At 40.1% G+C, this 22,283-nt stretch overlaps 1 protein-coding gene across 1 annotated transcript in view; it reads left to right on the top strand.

Annotated features, from left to right (window-relative positions):
- KLHL1 (kelch like family member 1) overlaps positions 1 to 22,283 on the top strand; it is a gene marked incomplete at its 5' end in the record, with an annotated part of 142,617 nt that overhangs the window by 10,245 nt on the left and 110,089 nt on the right. The window contains one exon of the mRNA XM_081948659.1: positions 18,861 to 19,043. Within this exon, the coding sequence (XP_081804785.1) occupies positions 18,861 to 19,043 (183 nt within the window). The remainder of the gene's footprint in view (positions 1 to 18,860; positions 19,044 to 22,283) is intronic.

Raw genomic sequence — 22,283 nt, 5'->3', positions numbered from 1 at the left:
AATGTGATTCAATGTTAATCAGTACTTTTAATTAAGAAAGCAGAGTTAACAGGATGTCTGTCTGTCTGTCTGTCTGTCAGTCAGTCTGTCTGTCATCCATCCATCCATCCATCCATCTATCATTATATCTGTCTGTCTGTCTGTCTGTCTGTCTGTCTGTCTATCTATCCATCCATCCAATTATAAATATATCATCTATCTATCTATCTATCTATCTATCTATCTATCTATCTATCATCTATCTATCTATCTATCTATCTATCTATCTATCTATCATTATCATCCATCCATCCATCCATCCATCTATCTATCTATCTATCTATCATTATCATCTATCTATCAATCAATCTATCTATCTATCTATCCATCCATTGATCTATCACATTTGTCTGTCTATCCATCCATCCATCCATCCATCCATCCATCCATCCAATCTATCATTCTATCATTCTATCTACCTATCTTCCTACCTACCTACCTACCTACCTACCTACCTACCTACCTACCTACCTACCCACCCATCCATCCATCCATCCATCCATCCATCCATCAATATATCATTATCTATCTATCTATCTATCTATCTATCTATCTATCTATCTATCTCTATCTATCTATCTATCTATCTATCTATCTATCTATCTATCTATCTATCATTATTATCAGCCATCTTTCAAATTTTCTCTTTTCAATCTTGGCTGAGGGGTGGAGAGTAAAGTCATTCAAAGCTGTTCAGATGAAGGGATGATTTGAAATTAACAAACATTATGTCTGAAGGTAGAAATCTTCACTTAATGCCAGTAATTACAGGCTAATTTTGAATAATTCTGAACCTCTGAAGGTGGACCAGTCCATTGAGAGCTTATAGGACATACCCATTTTTGTTGTGAAATTTGCTTTCTAATTCTAGCACAGAAGTTCATAATAAAAGACAAAGTAGATTAGTCGAGCAGGATTGTTTGCAATATTCGATCAGGGAAATGAAATAATAATCCTTCCATCCAGCTGTTTTGGTTTCATTTGATTTCATGGATGGTTTGGAAGAAAATTTGTGAAAGGGAATGATGATCATTTAAGATTTCCCAAACATCACAGTAGTTTTTATGCTATAATTTAGTTTTGTGGTTTTCAAAGACTGAAACTTCCAAAAATCAGGTATGCAAACATAAATCCCTGAAAAAAAAATACAGTTTTATTATTGTAAACCATTTGGTATGTAATTAAAGGCATATCATCCCCTGCCTATAACTAGAGCATATTAGTGAGCTACTACCGAGGGATCAGTTAATTGTGTGTGTATGTGTGTGTGTGTATTGTATTTGTGCTGATAAATAAATAAAGGGAGATTAGTATAGATCTATCTCAAGCTACCTGGCATACCAGGGGTTGCAACACAAATACACACACACACACACACAATATATATATATATATATATATATATATATATATATATATATATATATATATATATATATATATATATATATATATATATATATATATATATATATATATATATATATATATATATATATATATATACACATACATACATACATACATACATACATACATACATACATACATACATACTCCTCCATATATACATATATATATATATTTGGAAACCATAATCAGGCCAATGAAAATTGGCTTTTTATTACAGAATAGGAAAAGAGAAAACACTGATACACTTTTGCAAACAGGATCATTATTTCTATTTATTGCTTAGAATGGCTGTAAATCAATATGAATGATCATTTTGAGTTGAAGTCTGACTGTTTTTCATATCTGAGTCCAAATTGCCTTTTTATTTCTATCTTTTTGTTTGATAATATACTTTCATTGTACTTATTGTTTCCCCCAAGTATTTTTTTCCATGTTGAATACTATCCATTTCTTTAAATCAATGCAACTATATCATCTCTGTGACATTATTTATAGTGCTATCTCAGCCATTATAACCTTTCCCTTTAATTTGTTTCCAAGAAAAGATTCTTAGAAATAAGACTGTAAATGAATTCTTGAATGAATAAGGACATAATTTAAGAAAAAAAGGCAAGCTTCTTATATACCATCTGCCTAATTACCTGATGAGTTACTAAGCTTCTACACAGGTGTCATTTTTAAAAATAAGGAATTTCCACTGTCAACACTATTTCATGAGAAAGAGTTATTCCCCCCCCCCCCCCCCGTGGTATGCCACTGATAATTTCCATGTTTTTATTAGAAACTTTAAGAATAACTTGAGACAGGTTTCCCATCATTTCAGATTTAGAAAATGCAAGGTGAATTTATACATTTGGAAGCACGTTTTCTTATGCGCTGTCTGTGTGGGTTCTAGAGTGGTGTTACTTAACATGGCAGCTTGAAGGCATGTGGACTTCAATTCCTAAAATTCTGCTGGGTTGGGGAATTCTGGGAGCTGATGTTCACACATCTTCAAGCTGTCGATGTTGAGACAAATTGTTCTAGAGCCGAGGCTCAGTCAAGGATGGGTAGAACGATTTCAGTTCAGCAGTGATGAAAGTCTAAGAAACAAGGAAAAGGATTTCCAGGCAAAGTGGTGGGATAAGATCGAGAAAACAGATGGTGGAAATAATCTAGGCTCTAGAACACGGATCTCCAACTTTGCCAACTTTGTGACGTGTGGACTTCAACTTCCACAATTCTTCAGCCAGCATGGTTGATTGAGGAATTCTGGGAGTTGAAGTACACAAGTCATACAGTTGCCAAAGTTGGAGAGCCCTGTTCTAGAGCATGGATTATTTCCACTATCTTTATCCTTAATCTTGTCCCAATGACTTGTCTGTACACCCTTTTTGTTCCTCGTTTCTCAGACTTTCATCATTGCTGAACTGAAATCTTTCCATCTATCCTTGACTTGGCGTCTCTCAAAAAGCCTTGCTTATCACCCACCTTCCTCTAATGCCTCACTTCCCAATATCTTTCTGCCTGCCAAGGAATCTGTTGACAAAACCATACAGTTTTTATGAGCCTTGGATGCTGCCCTTGGAAGATGTCAACATAAAGGCAGAAGCACTGAATAAATAAAGGACGGCTTCAGCCTATTCATCTAATGTTTGGGGAGAAAAAGTTAAGGTTACATTACAGGGGCAAGGCTGAAAAATATTCATTCTCTACATGGGGCTCCCCTTGAGATGCACCCGAAGACTGCAGCTGGTCCAGAATGCGGCCGCGCGGGCAATCACGGGGAGTACTAGGTACTCCCATATAACAACTCTCCTGCACGAGCTGCACTGGCTACCTGTGGTTTTTTGGGTGCGTTTCAAGGTGTTGATTACCATCTTTAAAGCGCTCCATGGCACAGGACCTAGTTACCTGCGGGATCGCATTCTACCCCATACATCCCTGCGACCAATTCGCTCTCACAGGGAGGGACTCCTCCGGGTGCCATCCACTAAGCAATGCCAGCGGGCGGCGCCCAGGAGTAGGTCCTTCTCTGTGATGGGCCCAAACCTCTGGAATGCCCTCCCCGCCGATATTAGAATCACCACTGACCTCCGCTCCTTCCGCAAGAAACTCAAGACCCACCTGTTCCAACTAGCTGGCCTGGCCCAATTATAGTTTTATTCTTTAATCCTCCTGGCCGGTATTTTAAATCTCTGGGATAGATTTTAATGTTGTTTTAATTTTATTATTGTTGTACAGATTTTATGTAATTCGTTTTTATGGGGTTTGATGTTTGTCTATGTATATGATATTTTAACTTTTATCTGTACACCGCCCCGAGTCCCTTCGGGGAGAGGGAGCGGTTTATAAATTTAATAAAATCAAAATCAAATCATTCCTAAGGTAGGTGCAAGTGGGACACAGCCTCTGGTTCTCCAGCAGGCAAGGGGTTTTATTTAGCCTTCAAGACAAAAAGATTTGGGGGCTTGCCTGTTTGCCAAAAACATTCTTCCTAGATCCCACTGGATTGCATTGAAGGGTCTTGGAAAATACCTACACTATCCAATCTGATGAGGTGGCCAGATATTCTCAGGATATCACCTAAGTGTAATGATTAAGAGTCTATGACTCCACCCACAGTCTACAGAAAAAGAGAAGTACTGTTGGGTCCTCATATTTGCCATGCCAGCATGAAGATGATGGGTCTGGCATTTCAGATCAGCCTCCAAGCTTCCCATTCCATTGAAGTGTGAATGTGACTCAAGCCATAACCATTATTCCCTCCATACATTTTTAATCTTGAGTTCAGAACAGTGTTCAGCCTTTTATTATGCCTCTTTCAGTAAGAAAGCAAATGCTCAAACATTCGTTCTGAGAGCCATATAAGTAATTGAGGTTTACTCTGAAGTGGAAGGTGGGTTTGCAGCTATAAAAATATATAGAAATTCATTGTGGATGAGTGCAGAGGGAAGCTCCAGGCCTCTGTCAGTTTGGAGTCAGATACAGGAAAGGCAGATTGAGAGCTGGGTGTGATCTTTATAAATAATTTTGAGTGATGAGTCAGGACAAAACCAGCATAAATCCTAAAATGAAGTCGTTAAAATGAAGTATTCTTCTCTCCTTCTCTCTTTGCAGTCCCAGAGTTAGAAAAAGCAAGTTGAAATAGTTCAGCTCTTCTGGGGATTAGTAAAATCATGGACCTCATTTGACAGGAGTACATTTTGTGGGAAAATCAATCCCCCTCCCCCAAGAATGAAATGTTTTGGGGAATATTAAAAGAGACAGAATAGTATATTTCCCCTAAAGGAAAAGGGGAAAAACATATTCCTAAAGGCAGAAAACAGCCCCAGTTTTCCTGCTACAGGAAAACAGCCTCAAGCAGAAGCCTAAAGTCTTTAGAGATGGATATTTTATATCCATTAAGAAAGCCAGACCATCCTATTCATAAACAAAACACCTTCAGGAAGGAAGGAAGGAGGGAAGGAAGGAAAGAAAGAAAGAAAGAAAGAAAGAAAGAAAGAAAGAAAGAAAGAAAGAAAGACTAAACGAATCAAAAGGAAGTCCAGTGCAGAGTGAACCAAAAGCATAAGTACCAAAAGTGAACAATGTAAAGTTATACAGAAGAAAAAATAATAAAACACTAAAAATAATCACACTTATACAATCCTGTTCCATAAAAGAGTCAAAATTAACCCTAAATCTAAGGGAGGGGATAACCAACAAACATTAAGAGCTATCAAATTTTTTAAAAAGCAGAGATTAAATTTAGGGTTAAAAGTCTGGGGAGATAAAAAAAAATAACTGTTTCAGATGACACGACTTGAAATGTTTTATGAGTCTGGGCACAGTCACACCGGTGGGAGGCTCATGTATGCATAACACCATTCTAGGCATTGGTTAAATATGTAGGGCTATAAAACTAAGATTCTGTCAACATCTTGAAGTTGGCACAGGATTAACTACAGGCTGCATAGATGCAAATAGTCAAACTGAGTCTCTTCATGTCCGACATGTTCTACAAGCTGTTGCACAGAATGTTAGAGTGCCGAAGACAAGGGAAAGGGTCTCCTAAAACTAGCCAAGAGATAAGGAAATAGCATACGTGTCCAGAATTCCTGCATGGGAACAGATTGAAAAGATCATGACCCACATGGATTCTGCCTCTCCATCTGTGTTGTAGCATAAAGTTGCTAAGTGTCCCCTTGAGAAATTTGATAGAGCGATCGGGTAGAAATATACAGAATAATCCTGAACGTAAATATCGCCTGAAGCCTACAATAAGTACTTCACAATGATTGAAACACTACTATAGAGTTAAATATAATCCAACTGAAAGGAAAATCCCATTGCCACACCGCCTATGCCTATATTTTATGAAGAAATGGCTTGGAAAGAAATGGAGAGGTTGACCATCGTAGGCTCCCCTGAACTAAAAATCAGGAAATAATAAATACTGTGCAATAAAAGACTGCTAAATAGGTTTGGCTTTCAAGTAAAATGAAACAAACAAGGCAACAATGACAACCGATCAGGAAAGACGGTGTTGCAATAACTAAGATAACTCATCAAAAAAAATGCCAGGTTCTGAAAGAACAGTCAGCTGTTCTCAGATGAATTTGGAAGAGAAACTAGCATGCTGAAGATGTTTCTTTATTAAAAATGGCTTCTTAAGTAACAAATTTGCATATTTGTTCTAGCAGTGCCTTAGGTTAGTACTTCATGACAATTCCCTACATGTATTCCTGATGAAGGGGCACAGTGGCTCAGTGGCTAAGATGCTGAGCTTGTCAATCAGAAAGGTCAGCAGTTTGGCAGTTTGAATCCCTAGCACTACGTAACAGAGTGAGCTCCCGTTGCTTTCCCAGCTTCTGCCAACCTAGCACTTCGAAAGCACGTAAAAAATGCAAGTAGAAAAATAGAGATTACCTTTGATGGGAAGGTAACAGCGTTCCATGCACCTTGGCATATAATCACGATAACCACATGACCACGGAAACGTCTTCAGTAATTCTGTAATCCTATCCTATCCTATCCTATCCTATCCTATCCTATCCTATCCTATTCTATTCTATTCTTCTATTCTATCCTTTTCCAATAACCGTCTGCCTACTCAGATTCCTCTAAACTACTTGTTTAGACTGAAGAAGGTGCTTGGATAAGCAACGAAACATCTAAAACCAATCAAAAAACATGTCCAATCACTGTGACCCAACTTCCAGGCAATTCTATCTGGAGGACTGAGAATTTTCATCACCTTACTCTATTAGCTTTTCTCAAGGCAATGGAAATCTGGCTCTTTCCCCAGACATTGGGGTCACAATCTCAGTTGGGAATTCTATAATGAGGACATCTGTGGGATAGTTTGAGCTTTGATCCAAGTTTTGTTGGAGTTAGCTTTATCAAAACTGCTCTTTTCCAAAGCACCAGAAGGCACTACAAGAAATAATGAATGGGAACTAATCAACAAGAGAAGCAATCTAGAACTAAGGAGAAATTTCCCAACAACGATAACAATTAACCAGTGGAATGACTTGCCTTCAGAAATTGTGGATGATCCATCACTGGAGTTTTTTAAGAAGAGACTGGATAGCTACTAGTCTGGAATGGTTTAGGATCTCCTTAAACAGGGAATTGGACTGGAAGACCTCCAAGGTCCTCGATGATGTTGTGTTTCTTTTCCATTCTGTTTTTGGTTGCTGTCTATCCATAGTTTCTGAGATAGATGGGCAGGCATAAAAATTGGATTGACATGTCTAACTAACTGACTGACTGACTGACTAACTATCTAAACAAACAAAACAAACAAATAAACAAACAAACAAATAAATGTTATTTGACGGTGTGTAATTTTGTTTTTGTATAAACGCTGGCTTGCTTAATTTGTACTTGTCATTCTGTACAATAGCACAAGTTACACGATGCTTGCAGCTTTGCAATTCTCTCTAAAAGCTGCTGAGGATTTCAACCTGATTTAACCTTAGATGGGTAAATAAACTGCAGCTGTTGACCTGATTACAAAGTACATAATTATTTCTGAATGAACATATTTGGGCTCTTCCAGGAACACAATTTAACCTTGTTACACTTTTTCTGTTGATCCATGTTTAATAGGATTTAATGCCATGGGGACTCACAGTACAGCATGTTCGAAAGGGTATTATAAGAATTTCAATATAAAGCAGACTTTGTATCTGGCACTAAATATCTTCTTACCTGCCAAGCACCACCACTACGGCTTTTTCAACAAAATTGCATTTTAAACTTATGATTTTCCTGTTTCCTTTTTGCACTTTAAAAAAAAAAAATGTCCTACAAGAATAGAATGTACAGGAAGCTATGCGAACAGCTTCAGCATGTTCTTCTAAGAAAAGATTTGAATGCTTCAAACATATGTATTAACTGCCAGAATATTGCAAGGAAATTAGGAATTGAAGAGAATTTAGAGATGTGCTCAAATCATGTTAGCCACAGATTGTGAATATTTTAAAAGCTTCAAAGAAAACTGATTTTTGGGGACAGCTGTTCATTTTACACATCCACAAACACACACCTTCACAAACACCCACCCACATCAGTGGTCGGATTCAATTTTTTCCCTACTTTTTCTGTGAGCATGGCTTGGTGGGCATGGCAGGGAAAGGATACTGTAAGATCCCCATTTCCTCCCGATCATCTGGGACTCGGGAAGGAGAGAATAGATGGGGGTGGGGCCAATCAGTGGTGGTATTTAACGTTCTCCGAACTGCTCAAAATTTCCGCTACCAGTTCTCCAGAACTCATCAGAACCTGCTGAATACCACCTCTGACCCACATCCATACACATCCACACATCTACAAACAAATCTACTAAAAATAAGTAGGTATCTCTTATATAAAACCATAGATCTGCGAATGTCATGCAATTCTTAACATAAAGATGTGCAAAGAAATTCAGAAGGAGTTAACACTTACCTGGAACTATGATATAATGGGATAGAAACTGGGATTGGGGGTGGGGGAGGGAAAGTATAAGAATTATCATGTTCCATGCCTTGTTGAATTTCCTGTCGGGATAAATATTGATTAGTAATATTTTATCATTTTAATGGCCACAGAGGAATATCTTGATGAAATCTCATGTTTCATTTTCTGTTACTAGATTTTTAGCAGAGTTTCTGCAAGTCATAAATTAGGAGGAGAAAAAAGAGTGAGAGGCTTCTAATCAGTCAGGCTCATGAATAAATGTGCACACTTCATCTGGGTGATTGATGCTCTTTTTCAGCCAAATGTTTCAGAACCTTCATTTCCAAATTAACATTTTATAACTTTAAACCTTATGAAAAATTTAAAATCTGGAATAAAAGTTTAATTTGCCCACTCAAGCTATCATATAACAACGATCTGAAATTTTCACCAAGTATTAAAATTGGTCGCATTATGGATAACAATCAAACAATTGGGGTGAGTGAACAGATTGGAAATCAAGTCCTTTTCAAAAAATCGCTTCACATTTATAAATGTTGATGTGTGTAAGTGTGATGTATACATGCATTATTTCTTTTGGCCTATCTCCTGCGGCTTCATAAAAGAGACATATTGCCATTTTGCTAGCATTTTTCATTCCTTTTTGCATTCTAAATCCATTCCCTTGGTAAATATTAAGCCTGAAGTATACCAAACCATGCGTGGTCTATGGCAGAGTTCCCCAAACTTTCCAGGTTGGTGGCCAGGAGCAGGGGGTGGGGAGGTAGGGGAGAAAGAGAGGATGGTTTTTGTCAGAGTTTGTTGCAGCAATCACATCCAGAAAGCACACACGGATGACTGATTCAGCAGGATTCAATAACTTCTTTATATACGTAATAACACATAAGGCATGTATACAATACTCAAGCTGGTTCTTCCATTGTGGTAGCAAATACAAGCAAACACAAGCAGAGGAGAGAACAGTTTCAGTTCAGAGCAGCAGACTGGTTTAGAGCTCAGCACAGACTCAGAGCTTTAGTACAGAAGTTAAGCTAAGCCACACCCAGGCTCCTTGCTGTCAGGATCAGTAAACAGCCCCCATTGGCTGATCCTGTTGCCATGTCGCTTCCAGTCTGAACTCTAATGCACTGACAAGTGTTGTGTGAGAAGTATATATGTGTATGTGCAAACCAGTTTCTTGCATGAGTGGGGCTGCAAGTACCTGCAATGCTTGTGCAAGTAAGACTCCAAGTACCTATAACACTTTTCACGTGGCCTGGTTGTGAATAGACTGACGGCTGGTAGTGGGCTGTGGCCCACAGTTTGGGGATCCCTGGTCTACGGAGCATTTTTGTACAGTAGAGGCAGTCCTCAACTTACAATGGATTGCTTAGTGAGCATTCTAAGTTACTACGGCACTGTCAAAACTGACTTATGACTGGTTTTCATACTTACAATCACTGTGACATCCCAATGGCCATATTATTAAAATTCATATGCTTGGCAATTGACTCACATTTATGGCAATTTGTGTGATCACCTTTTGTGACCTTTTGACGAACAAAGTTAATGGGGAAGCCAGAGTCACTTAACCACCGTGTTACTAACTTAACAACTTCCATGATTCACTCAACAACAGTGGCAAGAAAGACCATAAAATGGGGCAAAATTCACTTACCATATTTTTCGGAGTATAAGACGCACCTCCTAAAGGCTATCCATTCTCTTTTTTTGACAAAGAATGGTCCAGTTTTTGCAAAAAATGGGCCATTTTTTGTTCATTCCCCCCACCCCTCGAGGAGAACTCTACAAGCCTCCTAAAGGCTATTCATGCCCTTTTTCAGAAAAAAAACAGACCATTTTTGGGAGGTTTGCAGAGTGCAAAAGCTTTTAATTTGCCTCTTCCAAACCTTGGTGCGTCTCATACTCTGAAAAATACGGTAAATGTTTCACTTAGAAACAGAAATTTGGGGCTCAATTGTGGTCACAAGTCAAGGACTACCTGTGCTTCACTCAAGACAGCCAGGGGTGTGTTCTGAAAGTCACAATGAAAAGTTCTAAGTCTTTGCACAACAGCATGATGATGTATTACTGGACAATTCTCTTTTCAAGTTCCAAATATCTAATGTTCAAACTGCAAAGAAGCCAGGAGATATAAGGAGACATCTTTTCTTGCAAAAATATGGGTGTGGGAATAACAGAAAGCAGTAAAGTTCCGATGTTTGGTATAACCTGTTGAGTAAAAAAAGAATTCAGCCACCATGAAAAACAAAACACTGACCTTATTAGTTATAATTAATATGTAACTTAAAAAGGTGCTTAGTGATACTATTTAGAACATTTATCTCATCCACACTTGTAGCAGCCAGGAGAGAAGGACTGAAGTTAAGAGATAATTGTTTGTAAGACTAATTAATGTCAAACAGAAGTTTTAAGGGTGGCTCAGTGGCTAAGACGCTGAGCTTGTCGATCAGAAAGTTTGGCAGTTTGGCGGTTCGAACCCCTAGAGCCGTGTAACAGAGTGAGGTCCCGTTACTTGTCCCAGCTTCTGCCAACCTAGCAGTTCGAAAGCATGTAAAAATGCAAGGAGAAAAATAGGAACCACCTTTGGTGGGAAGGTAACAGCGTTCTTTGGCATTTAGTCATGCCAGCCACATGACCACAGAGATGTCTTCGGACAGCGCTGCCTGTTCGACTTTGAAACGGAGAGGAGCACCACCCCTAGAGCTGGAAATGACTACACATATGTGCGATGGGACACCCTTTATCTTTTAGAAGTTTTAACAAGGTCACATTACGTCCTAGTAATTATATAGAATACTCTTCAAGCCAGCCTTCTACCTCCTCTTCCTCAGGTACTAAACTGGAAAAAGTGAAGAATTGCTGATTAGAATTTTCCCATGCTGATCCCAGAGAAACTTCAGGGCAACATAATGTCAATGTGAGCTGAAGTTATGGGTTTAAGACTGATTGAACATTTCTTGGTCAGCCTAGTCTCAAATTAGAAAATCATCAAATATTGTTCCAAGCAGATGTGAGGGTTGGAAGCAACCCTGGAGTTGCTTTGATAGTAAACAGATCTAGGCTATTCATCCAGTTAGTTGGTTGAGTTGAGTTGGGTTTAGTTTAGTTTAGTTTAGTTGCTGTGGTGGTGCAGTGGTTAGAATGAACTATTACAGGTGAACTCTGCTCACTGCCAGGTGTTCGATTCTGACCAGCTCAAGGTTGACTCACCCTTCCACCTTACTGTAAACTGAGGACCCAGATTGTTGGGGGCAAGATGCTGACTCTGTAAACCACTTAGAAAGTGCTGTAAACCACTATGAAGTGGTATACATGTCTAAGTGCTATTGTTATTGGTTGCCCTAAAGAGAAAATGTGCTCTTGTTTAGGATATGTTTTCTGTTCTTTGATTTAAATTTTAGAGATAGTCTGTTGAGCAGGATTCAGCAAGACATTTTCCCCCAGATTCTCATCAAAATGCACATTCCAATATTATATAATAATTCACCATAAACACAGACATATTCTAAACATAAACTTACTACAAGCTATGAATACTTAAATGAGTAACGGAAGAAATAGCATCCTGATTAAAACAAGAGCATTTGATCGATGGTGCTCCTAAAAGTTCTACAATTGAACTAAGATTAAATTTTTAGGGTGTAATCAAATGTAGCTTCTCACTTGGCCAGCAGCTGGCACGGAGACATTATTGTTAATGTCCTTTTCTCCTTTAATACCTCTTTCCTCCTGTCTCAGTGCTGATTCGGGAGACATTCAGTGTCCTTCTTTGACTTGTTGCTGGCTTTATAATTCATTCAGGCCTTCAGAATTTGGTTTCCATGTTCTTTTCCTGTTCTTTCATGAGATCTATGACAATTCGCCACAGCCAATTCATTGTGGCCAATTCACCACGGCCAACTTCCCATAGCCAACTTGCCACAGCTGGGGTGGGTTTCGGCTGCTGCTACTGCCGGTTCACTCAAGGATGTGCTGCACATGCGCTGCACCCTTCATGCATGCTATGCGCACATGCACAGTACTAAAATGCTTATGTGCATATGTAAAAAACAAGATGGTGGTGCCTATGGCACCACCGAGAGAACCGGTTCAGGGCCGTGGCAGGCCAAGTTACTACCTACTCAGCCGAATCAGGTTGAACCGGTAGGAACCCACCTCTGTGCCACAGGCCAACTCACCATGGCCAAGTCACCATTGGAAAACCCACTGTGGGACAAGAGTTACACTAATATCCCAGAAATTGTGGGATAGAATCACTGAAGAAAGAATGTGAAAGGAGGGACAGGATGAGATCAGGGGTGGGCAGCTGGGGATTTGCATGGGTCCCGGCAATCCTCTACCTAGAATTCTGCCCAGTTCAGTGAACCCCCAAATGCCACCTCTGGCTGGCCACACCCACTCTGCCCCACCCCTCACTCCTCACCCCGCCCTCCCAGGAGTCTCCACACAGCCTGTTCATCATGCCAGGTAAGTGCAGGGCCTACACAGAGGTTCGGGAAGGGGGGAATGGGCCTATCAGAGGTTCTGGAAATCTAGAAACAGGCCTGTTTCTGGCCTTCTGAGTCTGGGGGAAGCAATTTTAGCCCTCCCAGAGGTTCGAGGAAAGCCTCTGGACCCTGGGGAGGGTTAAAAACGCCCCCCTGTCATGGTGCAGGAGGCCATGCCCACCCAGCAATTGGGCAGCAAACCCGTGGCTGCAATCTTTTGAAGACCCACCCCTGGAGGAGATGTGAATGACAACAACTAAAATATTTGAACATTTATTTCCAATAATTAAAGTGATAAATTGTCCTGTGGCTAATTTGTCCCACATGAGTTGGCCGTGATGAGTTGGCCACAGGGAGTTGGCTGCGGCAAGTTGGCCCATTCCGCTTTCCATGTGACCAACCTGGTTGCAATATCTACAGAAAACCTAGAAGACCGATGGACGTGGTTACTACCCTCGATGTATTTGATCCACATGCTTCAGATCCAGATTACCATTTCGGCTCATGGCAAAGCATGTGTGAACTGGGCGAATCCTTGAGCTGATCCCTCTGTAATTGAAAAAAAAAAGGAGGAGCTGTTTCTTGCACACTGAATTCAAGACATAGAAGGGCTTCTCTAATATTTATGAATAACCTTCCTAAAGAAAGAAAAAAAAGAAATCAGGAGCCTGATTAGCTCATTTTCTGTCTTTCCCCACCCCTTTCCTTTCTTCCTGCAAAAATGTGTGAAAGGTTATGCCTGCGTATAAAATGTTTTAGTCTGAAAAGAAAATGCTAGCAGACCTCCTCTAGCTGTGCCTTGCAGTCATACTAAAAAAAAGCTTTCTTGATTTATGTTGATGGTAGAGATTTATCTAACCCTATATATCATTGCATGACCCCCCTCAAGAGTTTGGTCTTGACAGGGCTCAAGGTTGACTCAGCCTTCCTTCCTTCCGAGGATCCAAATTTTTTTTTGGGGGGGGAGCAATACGCAAATATTCATATTTTAATATTTTAATTTAAAATATTTCAATTTATTAATAATTTTAAAATAATAATTTTGTGGAGCAATATGCGGTGGCTCAGTGGCTAAGATGCTGAGCTTGTCGATCAGAAAGGTTGGCGGTTTGGTGGTTCAATCCCAAGTGCCGCATAACAGAGTGAGCTTTGTTACTTCTTCCAGCTTCTGCCAACCTAGCAGTTCGAAGTCTGATAAGAAAACATGAATAGATCCCTTGAGCTATGCCTTGCAGTCATGCTAAAACAAAAACAAAAACCTTCCTTGGTTTATTTTGATGGTGGAGATTTTTCTAATCCTTTATATCATTGCATGACCCCTGTCAGGAGTTAGATCTTGACAAGGTTCAAGGTTGACTCATCCTTCCATTCTTCCAAGGATCCAGATATTTGGGGTCAAAAAAGGACGCAGTGGCTCAGTGGCTAAGATGCTGAGCTTGTTGATCAGAAAGGTCAGCATTTTGGTGGTTCAAATCCCAAATGCCACATAATGGAATGAGCTCCCGTTCCTTGTCCCAGCTTCTGCCAACCTTGCAGTTCGAAAGTATGAAAAAAGGCGAGTAGAAAAATAGGAACCACCTTTGGTGGGAAGGTAACAGTGATCTGTGCTCCTTCGGCATTTAGTCATGTCATCCACATGACATCACAGATATTTTCTGCTGGCTCTTCGGCTTTGAAACAGAGATGAGCACTGCCCCCTATAGTTGGGAATGACTAGCACATATGTGCACCTTTACCTTATGGGTGAAAGCTTTCTTCAAAGTATTAATCCATTCATTCTAAATCTAAGAAGGATTTTCTTTGACCAAAGAAGTTTCTTTATCATTACTTATTAAGTGTGTGTGTGTCTGTGTCTCTGTGTGTGTATAAGGTCCATATATATATAAGGTCCATATATAATAAATCCCAGCAAGGGTATGGCTAGCTGATGAGAGCTAATTAGCTCGAAATAGATCTATACTAGTCTCCCTTTATTTATTTATCAGTACAAATACAACACACACACACACACACACACACACACACACACACATATATATATATATATGTGTGTGTGTGTGTGTGTGTGTGTGTGTGTGTGTAGTGACCTTCCCCCCATATTTAGGCATACCAGGGGTTGTAACACAAATTATATATATATATATATATATATATATATATATATATATATATATATATATATATATATATATATATATATATATATATATATATATATATATATATATATATATATATATATATATATATATATATATATATATATATATATATATATATATATATATATATATATATATATATATATATATATATATATATATATATATATATATATATATATATATATATATATATATATATATATATAAATCCACCACAGGATCTTGAAAAATGGAGTTGGCATTTAGGATATGATTTTACAGTATATGTGTGGTCTTCAAAAGGCTGGATGCTTCACATGGAATACTAATTCATCTTGTCATTGGTGTCTCACTGTTTTGAGTTTGTTACTTCCAAAAATATTCTCTGCAGCCAGACAAGACACTGTGGAGTTGAGACTATTTGTGCCACAGCTGATCAAATATTTAAAGGATGGTTGACTTCACCTTGCCTCTAATAATCCTACTTGGCAGTTCACCAAGCAGCATTGAGTTTTTGTTTTTATGGTCTATTTTTTTCTTCTTCTTGGTTTTTTTTTAAAGAATCATGTATAGGTAAAACATTTAATTTCAGTTTCTTTTCCTTCTCCTCTCCCTCTCCCCCCCCCTCCTCCTCCTCCTCCTCCTCCTCCTCCTCCTCCTCCTCCTCTACTTCTTCTTCACTCCTCTTCCTCCTCCTTCTTTCTTCTTCCCTCCTCCTCCTCTTCTTTCCTGCTCCTCTTCATCTTCTTCCTCTTTCCTCCTCCTCCTCCTCCCCCTCCTCCCTCCTCTTCATTCTTCCCTTTTTCATGCTCCTCCTCCTTCATAAATTAGCAGTATTCTACAATAAAATTATTCTACAGTAGCCAAATTGAAGCAAAAAATGAACATAATTTCCTGAACAATACCCAGCAGGATTCTGAAAAGTGAAGACATCTGATGTTTTATTATAGCCTCACTTACTGTCAATACAGTTTTGGTAAATTCTGGCCCACCGTATGACCAAAGGGGGGGGGGGGGAAGAATTAAGAATAAATAAAAAAATAGTTGTCAACACCTTTATAAGAGAGCTGCCTTATCTCCAGAAGACATCAAACTACGTTTTTAAAAATAAATCTCACACCAAAAAAGAAAAACAAAAGAAGCACTCACAGAGCTGCTTGTTTTTTTTTTTCTAATTTTAATCCTGTTTAGATTAAATCACACTTTATTTTATCCACTTCTATCCAATAAAGATCCATTTGAATTTCCACTTCTTTCACCCTCCAAATAGAATTCATCTCGTTGCCTGGGAAACTTGTCACTTTATTCGAAATAAGCAAGTTCAGCCATATGCTTTCTTCAGCTCTGAATCAAAAGGTATTTAGCAATTAGCCCGTTCGTTCAGATGAATAAATAAATGTACGTTTTAAATAATCGGCTGTATAGAATGTTATAACATATCCAATTCATCCACTCACTCACCCATCCCTCCCTTTTGTAAATCGTGATGTATTTCACGTGACAATGAGAAACAATGATTGCAAAATTGGTTGTTTTCAGTAATTTGTGGATTCTCAATGCTTTTCGTTGACCATTTCCATTCCATTGGCCAATTATTTTGGTTGATCAGGGTTGGCTGTTGCATAGAGTAACCCCATAAACAGTTTCTTAGAGAGGTACAGTGTCAGGCCTGCAGCTATTTTCTTTTTGGATCTTTGGCCTGCCACACTTCTATTCTACTATGTTGTTTTCTATAGGGGGAATATGGAGGGGAGATAGTACGGAGTAGAATGTTATGTAGCGGGGAAAAAAATCCTTTCTAGATTGCCAAGGTCATCCTTTGTCTTGGTACCTCTGCACCTGACCAGAACTGTATGGGTGGAACTGCCAACATGGCAGTGGGAGATTGGACCATGTGATGGATTTATGTGTGGGGGGGAGGAAGATCATGAACTTTAACTTGGGTGGGGAAAGCTGAGAAGCTTCAGATTCGGTTTTTCCCAAATGTGCCAGCAGGGCTCTCTTAATAAATTGGAACTTTGAACAATACTTTGCCTTGGACTCTGATTTAATTTTGGATGCTATCTGGAATGCTGACATTAACCCGAATCTGAAGCTTCTGAGTTCTTCAACTTTTTCAAGAGGCAACTGGACTTTCTGGGATTTTTTTTTTTTTTTGAAGATGCTTTGCTTCTCATCCAAGAAGCTCCTTGCAGGCTCCATTACATATTCCAGGCTCTATTACAGTGACAAGTTGAAGTCTATGGAGACTCTCAGTCATCCAGGTCATGGTTGACCCAAATGTGCTTTTTTCAAGAGGCAACTGGACTTTCTGGTTTTTCTTTGAAGAAAAAAATGGTTTCACTTCTCATCCAAGGAAACTTTGGTTTACCTTCTCATCCAAGCTTCTTGGATGAGAAGCAAAACATCTTCAAAGAAAAATCAGAAAGTCCAGTTGCCTCTTGAAAAAGCACCCTTGGGACAACCATGACCTGGATGACTGAGAATCTCCATAGACTTCAACTTGTCACTAATAGAGCCTGGAATTTCCACTGTACATAATGATTGTTGTAAGTCAAAGCTTCCAATGGACTGACCCAATGTTATGTTCTTTCTTTGTGGCAGTCATTAAATGAACTCCACAGTCATTAAGTGAGCCAATGAGATTTTATTGCCAGAAACATACAAGAGCAGACTATCAGAAAAAAAAACTATCCTGGCATCTTGTTATCTATTTCATTAGGAAAAAAAGATATGATTGTGTTATATTAAATCTTCAGAACTAGTCCAGTGCATTATATGCAGTTTTCTCTGAAAGATTAGGGAAAATGGTTGGCGAACAAGAATTATAACTGAAGAACAACAGGGTACCAGTTATATAGGTAATAAAATGAATAAGCTAGCTGTCAGTTCTGGAATCCATCTTTTTCTTTGGAGCTTCAGGGTTGGCACATTTAGTACTTGGGAAAATGGGAGGGGGGATTATAAGAAGAAGGTGGAGGATTAGCCATAACAATAATCCCTTCCCTGGGAGTCAAGGACACTCAGCCTGCACCTGGATGCGGAGTGAGGGGGGTTGTCTCCAGTTGGGATGATGAAATGATTGGGCCATGTGCTGGACCTGTGGGTGCAGGGGATGGATCTTTGACTTTCTCTTTGGATAGGAAAAAAAAACCTGGAACTTTCAGGTTCAGGTTGACCCAGATGTGCCGATATGACATCTCTATTAAAATGGAACTTTGAGGAATTGCTAGAAGATCGGAGTTGTCTTCCATGGGGGCTGTAACTTGGAACCCTGAACCAAGCTATGCTTCCATTTTGTGCTTTTTTTCCTGTGTAATATAATCCTGTGTAAATGAGGATACATTTCTCAGTAATGACCAGTGGTGAGTTCCTACTGGTTCGGCCCGGTTCAGCCGAACCTGTATTGGTTTGGTGGTCTGGTTGCTGGAACTGGCAGTGACCCAGGCCTGCCATGCCCCAGAACTGGTTCTACCAGCAGTATTGTAGGTGACGTCATCTTCGTTTTTTGCTTCTGTGCATGCCCCGAACATTTTTTCTGCACTGCACTTGCGTGACAAAGTGCCTGCGGCACAGCCACGAGCAAACCAGCAGTAGTGACTGCCAGAACCTACCCCTGGTAACCACATACTGATTTTGTACCTAATTTAGATAACTAAGACTTGTGTCTATTGAGATTTTAAATCATGAGGGGAATGGGAGGCAAATTGAATTCTTATCAGCTTTGAAATGCTTTTGATTTAGTCATTACCTTTGGAAACCTATTCATCATTTCCTTCCTTCCTTCCTTCCTTCCTTCCTTCCTTCCTTCCTTCCTTCCTTCCTTCCTTCCTTTTGTGATTTATAGGCTCTCAGCAACCAACCATCCTTTGACTCCTCAATGCGATATGGACCTTAGTACTTCTGAAGAATTCTACCAAGCTGTTCACCATGCTGAGCAAACCTTCAGAAAAATGGAAAGCTACCTGAAGCAACAGCAACTCTGTGACGTTATTTTGATTGCTGGGAACCGTAAGATACCTGCACACAGGTATGTATTAAAGTAAAAGAGTCTTAAGGACCATTGGTTAGGCAAGAGTGAAACAATACCAGCTGCAATCGCACCTCATTCTTGAAAGTATGTCATTACATTTTTTTAAGTTGTTCAATTCTTCAAGAACATCTTCCTCTTAACAAGCATATAATGGTGTAAGCCTATGAGTATGACGAGTCAGTGGTGGGATGTACTTACCTTCCCTACCGGTTCACAAATGTGGAAAGTTTGCAAACTTCACTCGCACGCCAGAAGTAGTATTCTCCTGCTTTGCCCCAGTTCGGGCAAACCAGCAGCTGCAGGAGGCTCCCCCCACCTACCCAGACATCATCACAGATGCTCTGCACATGCACAGAAGTGCCCCACGTGCGTGCTCCCGGTTCCGGGCTAGTAGCAAAGGTAAGAGGATTTCATGCCTGTTGCACATGCCACCTTCTGTGCATGCACAACATTTTCTGTGCATGCACAGAAGGTCATGCATTATGTGGGGGCCGGGGGCCAGTGGCCGGAACCTCCCACAGTTGCCGCTACTGATTCGCCCGAACCAGAAAGGACTGGCTGAATACCACCTCTGTGAAGTGTGATGATCTGATTGTTGATATGATGGTTTCAGTTCCTACCTTGACATTTTATTTAACTATGTGTATTTTTATAACTAAGGTTAGATGTTTATTAATGGTCCACTATAACCACAAAAAGAAGTTTGCTTGATTGGTAGAGGACAAAATACTAGCTAAGATAAAAATTGGAGAGAAAAATATTTAAACTATGTGATTAAATTTATATAGCTCTTTATACATTTTTTTTGAAGACTGAACATATTTGAGGCCACACTGATTGTCACCTTTGCACACAAGCAAAGGAGCCTTAAATATTTTCTTTCTTTTGCTCTTTCACCCCATCTCTATGTATCAGATTTTTTTTTTAAAAAAAAACAACTCTAGTATTTAAGTTTTGTCAGATACACTTTGTAAATAAACCCCATGGACAACCCCCCCTCCGGCCAGGCAGAGCACCGCTCACTGACCTAGTGGTATCCCGAAGGTGCCAAGCCATGGGAGCAGGGAGGGAGGGGGAAAGGTGCTCACATTGCTTGCTGCCTTTGGGATACCGCTAGGTTGGGGAGTGGCGTTCTGCCTCGCCGGAGGGCTGCTCCCTTACGAGTGGGCTACCAAAGAGCCGGGCACAGTCTCAGGGGTGAAGCAGCCATGAGGTGACCATGCTCACGAGCAGCCACCTGGCAAATCCCCTCTCCAGCCGGGCAGAGTCCAAGTCCTTGCGCAGCTATCCCAGGGCACCGCCGCTGCCTGCCACCGCCTGCCGCTGCCATGCTCTGAGTATAACTTCCAAACTCCAAAACTCAGGGCCGAGTCTTCTAGCATCGGCTGCTCTAGGAGTGCTCTCTATGGTGGGCTGGCTGCTGGAAGACTCTTTGACTGGAAAACTCTCTGTCCGGCAGCCGGCCCACCATAGAGAGCACTCCTAGAGTGGCCCATGCTGGAAGACTCAGCCCCGAGTTTTGGAGTTTGGAAGTCATGCCCAGAGCGTGGCAGCGGCCAGTAACTATTGTAAGTTAAGGACTACCTGTATCTACCCTTGTTATCCCCTGATAAAGTCAATTGAGGCATTGAATACTCTGGAGCGTTGGAAGAAATTTTGGTTTTCATATTGTTCCAATTTGGGCACAAATCACTTCAGTTTGGGAACTAATCAAGGAACATATGTGGAAGCAGAAGGTTTGATTAAATGTCTTCTGGAAAAGTTAGAAATGGTTATATTTATAATCCAATTAAATTTTGGAGTCAAAAGCTTTGGACTCCATGTACGGTATTATACAGCAATCCATAAGAGAGGCAGGGTTCGTGAGTAGAATTTATTCCTGTGAAGTAGTAGTAATTAGAGGGGTGAAATATTTAAAATGCAATTGACGTAGTGTGTATTGATTCTCAATCATCCAGGCCACGGTTGTCCCAAAGATGATTTTCAGGAGACAACTGGACTTTCTTGGTTTTTTTTTTCCCTTTTGAAGGCATTTCACTTCTCATCTAAGAAGTTTCTTCAGCTCCGACTGGATAGTGGGAAATGGAAGAATGTATATTCCTTGCAGGCAGATTCCCAAATGCTTCAACGACCCTCTAAAAGGATGCAAACGATCAGCTATCTGCAAGGAATATGAATCCTTCCATTCCCCATCTTTTTTTTCAAAAGAAAACAAAAGAGAACAAGAAAGTCCAGTTGCTGCCTGAAAAAAAAACCCTTTGGGACAACCATGACCTGGATGACTGAGAATCTTTACAGACTTTTAGCTGTGCAATTTGGGATAAACACCTTTTGAATGATATGGGAGTAGGAATGGATTTCCAGGGGGAAAATTGCAGACAATTTTACCACAGGAACCATTAGCACCACTCAGGTCACCCCGAAGACACAGAGAAACCTCCAAGCGCTTCAATGACCCTCTAAAAGGATACAAATGTCCAGCTGTCTGCAAGGAATATAAATCCTTCCATCCTCTCCTGTCATAACTGAAGAAGCTTCTTGGGTGAGAAGCAAAATGTCTTCAAAAGAAAAAAAAAATAAGGAAGTCCAGTTGCCTCCTGAAAAAGTACTATTGACCTAGGCTACTTAACCAAAACTAACCATTTCCTCCAGCCCTTGAAAGTATTGAATTCAAGAGCACATGATGAATTCAGGAAGATTTCCTGAATGAGATTAATTATGAGGCACTATTTGATTAAATAGTAAGAAAAAGAGAGAGAACAATGCAGACGTGAAGAAGTAATGCTGCCTGATGATTGTAGTGTTGGAAGAAATGTCCTTCTTGGTTCAGTTCCAAGTGGGGAGAAAGGCACTGGAAACATGGTGGCTGTTTGGAAAGATGGTTTAATGGTGGACAGGATCACATGCCTTGAAGATGTTGGATGAAGAAGAAGAAAAAAGGAAGAGATACTGAGAGTTCTTGAGTGCTATGCCCTCTCAGAGTTTTTGAATGAGCTTGTGTTCTGATTGGTCGTCAGACTCCCATGGGGCCATGCAGGGGCAACTCTGTAGGCTGTTCTGAGTCCCAGGCTTGGTTGAGCCTTGCTGGGTGATGTAATCTTCCCAGGTGCCATGTGGTGAGATGAGTAGAGGGCTAATCCTACCTTTGTTGGATCTTGGGTGAGGGTGTTTGCCTATGAATAGACCTAGCTATCTCTTAAATGTGGACATCTGCTGTTGAGGATGGTGGGGGCTATA

Source organism: Natrix helvetica, assembly GCF_964273705.1.
Source record: "Natrix helvetica genome assembly, chromosome: 3".
Taxonomy (NCBI): Eukaryota; Metazoa; Chordata; class Lepidosauria; order Squamata; family Natricidae; genus Natrix; species Natrix helvetica.
The sequence above is the reverse complement of the archived record's forward strand: the minus strand, read 5'-3'. Positions and strand labels throughout refer to the sequence as shown.